Source organism: Carcharodon carcharias, chromosome 19 (genome assembly GCF_017639515.1).
Source record: "Carcharodon carcharias isolate sCarCar2 chromosome 19, sCarCar2.pri, whole genome shotgun sequence".
Lineage (NCBI taxonomy): Eukaryota > Metazoa > Chordata > Chondrichthyes > Lamniformes > Lamnidae > Carcharodon > Carcharodon carcharias.
In genome coordinates this window covers 23,494,268-23,504,695 of record NC_054485.1, presented here as the reverse complement: position 1 = coordinate 23,504,695, position 10,428 = coordinate 23,494,268, and the positions used below count along the sequence as shown (strand labels likewise).

Here is a 10,428-nt window from a genome sequence, read left to right as displayed (position 1 = left end):
TACAAGCCCATGATCTGTTTGTGATCTTGTCCAAGACACCAACCAGCTGTTCAAAAGCACAAGATCCCACACACACCCGAGATTGCAGATCAGGCCTCATCTTGACCCCCTCATCTGAAAGAATGGCAACTCTTTGATAATGCAGCAGGGAAGAAGTTCTGCACTATCAGTTTTGATAAAACATGCACCCCAATGATACACAAGTAAAATTTATAGCTACAGCAACAGAGGGAATTGCAATAGTAAAGCTCAAATTAGTTTTATTACAGCTTTTCCTTCTAGGGTCTACTCTTCACTGACTGGTACCACACAGCATTTGAGCACAATACCATAAATGACTGCTATGCCAGCTGTTCCTCAAGGACTTGCTAAAGTTATGTTCCTTTTCTATAGGTGTGCCCCAGCAACCTGCATCACTTCCCAGTGAGCCATAATGTACCAGGCACCATCAAGTACCATTCACACCTACCCATTTGCACCCACACAGGTACACCTGTTGAGTTTAGGCAAGATATTACAGGATGCAGTCTTTGGTGGTAAGGGAGATGCTGGACTTTACTGTCCAATGAGCCATCTCAATCACCTTGCTTCCTGCATTCACTGTTCTCCACCTCATGGGTAATGCTTTTAAAGGACAACTTTTACCAATTCTACTGCAGCATCACATGAGCACATACCCAGAGCTTGATGTTAACCTGAAACAGATGGAAACTCATTTGTGGCAAAGCCCTACTTCCAATTATTGCATCTACTCATGATTAGACTGATGGGCACTCCAGGACAGAGTGGAGTTCTTTTCTGGGCTCCAGTCTCAAGGTTCTCGTTAGCATGAATGAGGTCATTACCCACTATCAAATTGCAGTGGCTTTATGTACAAGAAAACTTGCTCTGCTCCTCCCTTAAATGAAAAACAAAAATCAACAGCAATTGTGCAGTTTTATTGAAGTCAAGGCAGATGCAACAGGTTAAGCAGGTTTACACAGTTACACACTTGTAGACTAGACGTGTAACACATCAGTAAAGCATGCTGGAAATTACACATTTCACAAAAGGAATAACCTGAACCAGCAATCCCATTCAATTCACTACTTGTAGAAAAAAATGCAGGAGCTCCATATATCTACATGGGATGGGGAACCCACAGGAATGCTTACAAAAGATGGAAAGCATACAAAATACAAGCTTCCTCTGCTGAGCGTTTGGCTTGCAGTTGTATACTTAGTAGCATTATTACAAATAGGAGTTCCCATTAACACACTGGCCATTTAAAAAAAAAACACTGCCATTGAAAAAAAGAACACATCTTTGGATGTTTGAAGAGTCAAATTCCAAACAAAAAAAAAGGACAAGGAGTTAGTCTTCACTTTCTTTGATCTCTTTACTCTTTCGGACTTCTTCCATCCGCTTTTCCTAAAGAAGGAAAAAGAAAACAAATGTCTGATTTCAAACAACCCAAGGATCAAAAAAGCCTCAATTCTTCCAGAAATGAAGACTCATGCTCAGATAAGTATGATTAAGCATAACACATTTTCCCAGTAACATTGGTGACTAATTACAGGTTTTGCAGACATTTAAAAAGAAAAAGTAGTCAACTGGTTTACATTGGCTAGAATTAGTCAGTCAATGGTTCATTCCTTGGTCTATGCCAACTGTAAGAGTTTCAGACACAGGGCTTTCACTATAGACAACCTCTACAGCTTAAAATTAATAAAGACAGGGTTTTCACTCCCAATTGGTATCAAACCAAAACTAGAGCTACTATTTGCAAGGACAGGACAGTGCCCAATTGAAGACAGAGGAACATCTTGATTCTTCACTCAAGCATGACTCAGTGGACAAAACAGCATCACTAAAAGCAAAGCTATACATTTATCAGAAAGGGGACAGGAGTACAAAATAATAGACTTAGTGACAGTTCCATCCCAAATAATGTTAAATTTCAATGTACAAGAGAAACAGCAACAACTAGTACCACAAGATAACCATTGGTTTAACTGTTACCTTCTCTCGTAGGCGCTCCAGTTTGGCTGCTAGTTGGGCTTCACGGTTCTCTTTGTTAGCTTCCATCTTGGTGGTCAGTTTCTCTTCTGCCATTTTCCTGAAATTATTGTTTTCTTCAATAGCTTTCTGAAGCACTTCCTTTTCATGCTCTCGTTTTTCAGCCAATTGCTTTAGCACTTCTGCTTCATGTGACTAAGGAACAAAAATAAATATTTCAAATCACAAAACTTCACTGCAAGTCAAACCTAGGTGCCTGGATTTAAGTTTTCCATAACACCAAGTGTACACAGTTGTATGTTATGCACCATATCTGAACTGCTCCCAGTTTTACACAACCGGCTTAAAGTAGTCTCTGCAGGCCACTGGATAGTTTTCCATATTCAAGTAGCCCCAGTATAGATAGCAAATGGATTATTAGCTGAAATCCCACTGCGAAGGATGAAGAAAAAAATCTGGTCAACACAAGTCTGGCCAGATCTTGCAGATGAAAGGAATCTCCAACAAGCCCCTGTAATTGTGTAAAATTGAACTATGTGAGGTGGGTGGGGAGGGGGTAAGAAACCGCACAAGTGCATAGAGTTGCACTTATTTTAAAATGAACTGTCCAGAGATCCAGTTAAGCTACTACTTGGTCACTGATGGAAATAGATGAAACAGCCCCTTTGAGCTGATTGCCTTTTTGCTTCCCCCCCCCTCAAAAAAAAACCAGATAAAACTAGGTAAAAATCTAGTTACATGCCTAGAAATTTGAATTCGGAAAGATGCAGCACACTGGTTAATAAAATCAGGTGAAAGGTCAAAAAAGTGCAAGAACAGCTTTAGTAGGAGCGAACCCAATGATATCCGTTGCACATCTTCCAATTTTTCCAGTTTTGAGTTAAATTATTTAGCAAGTTAACTGCATTGGTGACCTTAAGTCTTACTACCTTCATATTGTTCAATCCAAAAAAGTCTGCTTCCCTTCCAAGAGTCTGCACCACAGATATCAACTTGTCTTTTTAGATGCTGACTGACCAGCTGCATTTTCAGTGTTGTGTTTTTGAAATTCTATACCTGGTATTTAGTAAATGTGGGGTAGCAAACTGCTAAGTTAATATTAAGACAGAATCTCAACTGGTAAATAAAGTTAGGTAGATGAAGCTAGTAAAGAAAATCTAGAATGGAATACTATAAGCAAAGCGACATCTCAAAACTGCAACAAGCATAGAAAAGTAATGTCTTCCTGGAGTCCCCCAAATAGTTAAGTGGGTAAGTTCAGCATGTGACAAAGCAAAGGGTGATGCCTAAATCTAATTCAGCAGCACTTGTAGCTCAGAACAGTATCTAATCGTGCAGTTTTAGCTCAAGTATAGAACAGCTTCACAGTGGTGTACCTTTCGCCTAATTTCTGCAGCTTCATGTTTGCGCTGGATTTCTTCCAACGAAAGGTCCTTTTTCTTCGGAGGAGAGAGGGGAAACTCCGGAATAGCTTCAGCTGCAGGTGGGCTCAGGATCAACTCAAAAGCCTGGCCAGAAGACCTCTTGTCCAATTCTTTCACCTTGATATCTGAGAAACACATCTATTCAATGCAGTGCTGCAACTTTCCAACTTACTAGTAGAATAAATTGGACCTCAATTTGGTGCATAATTTCAAATAACAACTGCAGTCAGGAAAAACTATGACAATCCACCAATTATTACAGGTGACAAGAAAATTTAATCAAATTTACATACAATTTTGATGACATAACCAGGCAATAAGAATTTGCTAAACTGAATAATGTATAAAACCAGTTAAACATTGAATCTGCCCACTGATCATTGGATCCAGTATGTCGCAAGACATTGTTTATTGTGGTTGACAAAGCAACATTGTGCTACAGTGACAGTTAAGTATTGTTTTGCAATTGTGAATAGTAGCATGTGAAAAGTGCTGGATTCAGCAAGATTAACCATCAGTCAGATCATCTAGTCCTGCATTCCTCTCAGTTGGGATTTAAAGATACAGCACATTATAACCAAGAGTATAAACCAAACAGTGCTGTAACTGGTGGAATTAAGTTCAATTTATTCTTACAGCAAGACACTAGTATCTCTAACTAAAGTGTGCTCCATTCCTGGAATAGTTTTAAGTGAAATGGTCAATGTAAAGTGTATATCAACAACATCTGATTAATTTCCATGGACTACATTAATCTCAAAAGGCTAGTGTTCAAGACATTTCACCCTTTAACATCTAAGCTACAAGTTCAGTTTATTCTACGTCTCTACTTACCATCTGATGCCGATGCCATAATGTAACAGGTCAAGACTGTTTGGCAACAAGTGTTGATTGAATGCTGTCCAAACGTGTGCAACAGATCCTGTGGTCAGAACATTTAGGGCAAAAGATTAGCATAATTTCAAAATACCATTTATATTCCAAGAGCAAAACATTGAGAAACCTGTGAAGGATTGAGGCTGACAGAGGAGGATATTGTGAAACCAGAAGCAAAATAAATGCTACATGCAGGTCAAGACTATATCAAAAGACAGGTTAACTTTTAGATGTCTGAATCTGCACTAAAGGTCCAGATGTTAAGCACATGTACAAAAAAAATACACCAAATGGTTTTGTTGTGCATATCAGATTTCTAGTACCTGCAGTTTTTTTTTTTTAAACTGATCATTAGGAAAGAGGTTATGATACTTGAGCTTAAGGGAGTAATGAGGCTAAGAACGTATCACAGTTTTCATTTAAGGCTTCAGTGTTTTCCAGAAGTCTATTACCATATTTTCAACATCCAATATTTGTAGTTGAATATGGCAAATTTAAGTTGCCTATAGCTTGGTCAGATAACATATCATCATACATATTAAGGGATAACACAAGTCACTACTATAGCTGATCCTACGGACTAGTCCAGATTGATTTTCCCCCACCCCCCCAATCTAAATGCAAATTAAAAGCAGCCCTGAGTGGTTATTTCTAGATTATCCACAACTAAAGCCTGCTTCAACAGATCCACACTTGCCAATATTGGGGACTGTTTTTGTAACCAGACAAACATGCTTCCTGTCCCCTCTAATCCATTAGAAACCAGAAGAACTTGAAATACTGGGACCAATTTTCTTCTGCCCAATATCGAAGGAGCATCAGACATGATAAATTGGAACCACTGTTCTCCTTACACTAATATGCAAGTCATCCAAGAGTTTACATTGGTTGACAAAATGCTCACTCAAAATGGACAGCTCCGCCTCTTCAAAATATAGGTTCCTTACAAGGGCTGTCCAATTTAGATTTTATCAACAAGACAAGGTTTTATGATTTAGGCTAGCAAGATGGAATAATGGGGCAGGTGGTCACATGACTTCAGAAGACAGCAGGATTTGGCAACACCATGGAATGGAGGGAGAACCTCAAATTGAGTCAAGGTTTTTACTACATAGGAACACCAACAGGCCAGAGGTACCATAAAGTATTACAGTTCATCAAGTAACCTCAGGTTTACTTTGTAGTCACAAAATTAGGACATTGGAACCAGAAATCAGTAAGACATTGGCCAAAACATGACAGCTTCTGTCCAGAAAAGAAAATTAACATTTCAGATTTATGACCTTTTATTCTGTTCTGGTGAACGATCAGAGACCCGAAACATTAATTCTGTTTCTCTCTCCACAGATGCTTGCTGCCTGACCTGCTGAGTGTTGCCAATTTTTATTTCAATTACCAGCATGTGACATTTTGCTTCTCTACTTGGAAATGGTCTCATTCACCCAAGAAGAAATTTCAGGTTGGTACTCTGCTGGTAAGCAGTGCGTACATATCTCAACCAGAAAGACAGCTGTATATAGAAGAGAAACTAAGTAGTAATGTTATATTCAATTTACCATTTTAAATGCCCATGCTTAGAATGGATTTAGTCAGGACCAAGGGCCCAAAAGTATTTAAACCAACATTAGGGAAATTTGCTTACAACACAAAAGGGAAAATACACTTGGATTTGCATGGTGAGAACATTAAAAAAAAAAGGCTTTTCCTTAAAAGCAAAAAAATGTACCAAGCAAAAATTATGTACTATTGGGAAGTCACATTAAGTGTTCATCCCCAGCTCACAGTCCAGAGACAGGTGAAATAACAGATTCTACATTTGTCATTGCATTACATAGAACTAACCTGAATCCAGAGCAGTGAGCAGGAACCTCAGTCACAATGCAAGTAAGGAGCAGAATGCTAAACATTTCCTTTTATTTTAATTGTAAGGAAAGGCTACTGGAAGTACTTTCTGTACTCCACAGGGATTCCTTTAGTTTTATGCTCTCAACCTTTCATTCTAAATTCTCAAATAAATGCATTGCTTGAAAGGTCTCAAAAGCAATAAAGCATTTCCTTTTTAGGCTACATAAGTTGCATTAGTGCAGTTTAGGTCTGCTTGTCTCATACCAATGTGTCTAGGAATGATCGAGTCAGAAGCAACAAATGCATGTTAAGCATTAGGCAAAAAATTGGATCGACAGCCTAATGGCCTTCTCTGATTCTAAAAGGTTAGAAAAATAAAGACAGCACGTAGCTCAATAAGGTCATGGCAGGAAAGTAGTGTGCAATTAATTTATATCCATAAGGGCTGCTGTACAGCATCTAAAAAGTTATATATAATGGCTTCATCCCAAGATTAGTAAACATTAAAAAATTAGAAACAGTATTTTCAATTATGAACCTGAGCAAACAGAAGTTAAGCATGGACAAATTTTCTTTGCCAAAATTAAACTTCCTAATCAGAGGAAGTAATTGTTTGTAATAATAACACTATTGTTATTAAGAACCAGCCAGTCAATAGACAAGGGAGGATTTACAAAGGACCAGATGCAGCCTGGAGGAAGCTAAACAAGATAGTCACAGAAAGATTAGATGTTACTTTGAAAGCTGTTTTGTTTTTCCAGTTTGACAAAAAAAAAGACTCCCTCGGCAATTTAATGTTTCAGCAACTGTAGCATCTGGCAGTGAAGTGAGAGATTGCAGACAGAATGATTGGCATCATGGCAGCATTGATTACAACAGACTGCACTATTTACCACCGCTACTGAAATATAATGAAATCCAAGTCTGATTATTTCTCACTGAATATTCACCTTCAGATTTTTGCACTAATAGCAGTTAAATTCAATAGCAAGTTGCATCAAAACATAATTACCAAATTCCTTTCAACAAAATCTAATGTGTTGCATTTAGAAGTGGAGCCTTACACTGCCATTAGTCAGTGCACTATTTTTTGCAATGCGCTACTTATATTCTGAAAAGGAATTGATGAAGTGCATTAATACATTGCACCACATTAAAATTATATTATGTTCTTAATTCAGATTCCAGTAGCCACCTCCTGAACATATTCTTTCAAGAGCTATTATTGAAAGGATGATTTGTAATCTGGACTTTGACCCAGTAAAGGCAATTTGATGGTCTACAAAAAAAAGGACAATTCCAAATTAGCAAACCATTTTACAGCTCAAGAAACATGAAAGTTTGAAAATGTTGACTTAAACACTGATCCTCAAGGTTGTGTATCTAAGTATCCCAAGAGACTGAAAACTTGGACAATGCATGTGTATGTGAGTCTTTGAAAGACGGTTCAGTGGTTCATCTAGGCTATCAAGTTGGCTCAGGACAGTCACTGCATACAATGGCCATTACATAGTACCTATACACAACAAACAATTTCATAAACAGACTGGTAGCACATGGAATACCAGTAACTAGAGGTGACACTCCGCATCAGGCTCGTGATGCAAGTGCAATTTCTACAACTGTGACCCAATGTGCATCTACGTTTGAATGGAAGTATTGAGAGGGGGAGAGAAGAGGTCTGTCAAAGTAAAAGCAGGGTAGGATTGGGATCTAAAGAGGCCAACCAACCAGTGAGCTCGAATGGATTCCTATAGTGGGAGAGGCTTAATGATATAAAGAAGTGCTGGATGGACTCTTCGCTACTGGAGGACATGAAGTTGAGGATTGGCGCGGGGGCGCGGTAACATGGATATGGAACTGACATCACTAGGAGTGACCTTCATCAACAACCGTCTGGAGGGACTCCTTTCTTCGTCTCCCAAGCAGAGGGGTTGGACAAGCTGGGGGTTGTTCTTTGAGTGTAGGAGATTTTATAGTTTTGAAAGGTACAACAATGGAGAAGAGCAAGAAATTGGACTAATTCATTAGCTCTTTTCACAGAACTGATACAAACGCGATGTGTCAAATGTTCTCCAGTGTTTATCATTCCAGGGACTTAAACTCCCGCCTCACGCGTTCACGTGGTGCCCGCCCTCGCTATTTATTTTTAAACCAACCACATGTCTATTATTGTCAGAATGCGAAATGTGAATTATCCACTTTCGATACTTGGGTAAGATACAGCTGTTCTAAATGCATCGGAATAACTCGGCTTTCCAGATTAATCACTAAAGGCACCGAAACGGACCCGCTAGTAGAACAAAAAAACTGCCAAGATTTCAATTTGTTGCTGCAGAAATAGTTTCAAGCTTCGTTTACAATCAAATTCGATGGAGTTTCTCTACAGTCCCCTATTGATGGATCAACCTCAATCTGGGGAAAAAGGATGGTTTAACTCACTGAAAAAAAATCACTACTCTCCAGAGACGGGATACGTTAAATCTCAATAGTGAAGTCTATTGAGACAGATATTGGAGACAGCAATAAGACTCGAGCGCCACCTGAAGCCAAAGATATGAAATTGGTGGCAGTACATAAGTCTGGCAGATGTGAAAATATGTTCTTCTATTCAGCCGAATTAGAAATACAGTAATTGTTCTGGTGCCAGGTCAAGTGTCAGCGTTTTGATACCCCATTTACAAGATTATCCAAATGAAAAAGTCTACGTTCAAAAAATATAAATATTGCACGGTTTAAATGGGAGATGCTTTTGGTGTAATTAGACAACCCTAATGCTTTAAAACGCGTAAATTGAACAGCAGACAACACCCAGCATAAAAAAACATCCCAATTAACTGGATTTGAAAACAGATTTAAAGAAAAACAGATTTTTAAAGAATGACCCACGAATTTGTAAATAAATGCGGCTAGGTTGATTGAATTCACCCCAAAACAGCGCACAAAAGCAGTACTCCACTCAAAACTGCTGGCCCTCCAACGCCCATTAAAATTACAGGTACACAAAGCGATTCATTGTCCTTGGATGTAGGAAACCCTCATTTTAGATACTGCCTTGGAAAAATTGTACAAAAATTCTGTTTTCATATAAACTCTACAAAGCACTTGTTTTTACATTTGTGTGGAGCATCTCATAGAAGCCCTCTTTGTGCTAAGACAGGAAAAGCAATCCGGGAACATTATTTTGGAACAAAGAGTCACTGTATTTCTTGATGGCCGAAAGCAGTGGAATTGAAGATCACACGGAAAACAAATAATACAAGCACGCGTGTGCCCAAAAAAAAAAATCGCCAAAGCTGTGTAATAATTCAAACAGGTGCAAATGATGTTGCTTCAAAAATTCTAAATTTAATGCTGCAACTGACAACTAGAAATACTCACTTTAAATTCCCCTCCCCAAATGTCAGGTGCCCCTCCCTTGTTCCTTTGATGATTATACCCAGACAATAACCTGTTATCAAAAACAAAAACCCAGTTTAACCCCCAGTTGATTTAATTGAAAATTAAATAGCTCTGCATGAATTTCTAGTTTGAAAGACGACCGTTCTTTTAAAAAAACCTAGTTCCCCACAGCTCATGACAAAACTGAATATTTATTCAAATCGTTTTTATTGTACTTCGAGCCGACATCTTGCTCAAAACAGCGCCCTCGCCCCCCACTCCTTTTGTGTCTGTTGCAATAAGCACCGGATAATTAGCATTTCTAAGATACATGCATCTATTATACCAGTTCAGTTAAAATAATTGCTACTTTTTTGTGTATCTTAACCTTACAGCAAATTAATGTCTTCTCAAATAGTGCATATTCCCTTGTACGCTGCAGATATACATTAACCCCAATTAGCCTGCTCGCTCCCAGACTGATCTGTTGCATTGGCGCGAAATTATAACATTTAAAAACGAAACACAATCTTTATTCAAAAAAACTAAACTCTCCTGAAGATGATTAATTCAATCCCATCTATACGGTGCATGCATACAGCTAGCACGCTTGCTCGCTCCCCTTACCCTTGCTGCTTCTCTCGTTCCCTTTGTCTCCCGCGCTCTGCACAAACCCGCTTTCAATCACTAGCGCCCCCCCAAATCTACCGAATAAAAACCGCCAAAAATACACCACGTGACAGTATCGGCTTTCTTCCATTGGCGACAACCTACTACTTGTTGGTAATCACGAGGTACATCGCGTCGATTCTATTGGTCTTTTTCACAGCCTCCGATCAATCAGAGTAAACAAAGATAGCCTCGTACATTTACTGGTTTGCAGCTGGAGAACTTCGGTCCCGGT

General features: G+C 38.8%; 1 protein-coding gene across 2 annotated transcripts; it reads right to left on the bottom strand.

Annotated features, from left to right (window-relative positions):
• Positions 1-919: 919 nt before the first annotated feature.
• Positions 920-10,228, bottom strand: LOC121292015 (stathmin-like). 2 transcript variants are annotated; one of them, XM_041213759.1, is made up of 5 exons: positions 10,152-10,228; positions 4,257-4,344; positions 3,375-3,547; positions 2,002-2,193; positions 920-1,410 (listed from the first exon to the last, which is right to left on the bottom strand). In XM_041213759.1, the coding sequence occupies exons 2-5, from the start codon at positions 4,273-4,275 to the stop codon at positions 1,354-1,356; spliced, it is 441 nt and encodes a 146-aa protein (XP_041069693.1). In that variant the 5' UTR covers positions 4,276-4,344; positions 10,152-10,228; the 3' UTR covers positions 920-1,353. The 2 variants fall into 2 exon arrangements, with proteins under 2 accessions (XP_041069693.1, XP_041069694.1); XM_041213760.1 differs by lacking the exon at positions 10,152-10,228 and adding an exon at positions 9,525-9,571.
• Positions 10,229-10,428: the final 200 nt, after the last annotated feature.

What these genes read in the sequence shown, in the direction of transcription:
- LOC121292015 (XM_041213759.1), bottom strand. An exon ending in CTGCAGAAATTAGGCGAAAG is followed by an intron (nt 2,194 to 3,374) that starts GTACACCACTGT and finishes TTTGTTCCTTAG; the next exon opens with TCACATGAAGCAGAAGTGCT. An exon ending in TGGAGCGCCTACGAGAGAAG is followed by an intron (nt 1,411 to 2,001) that starts GTAACAGTTAAA and finishes TTCCTTCTTTAG; the next exon opens with GAAAAGCGGATGGAAGAAGT.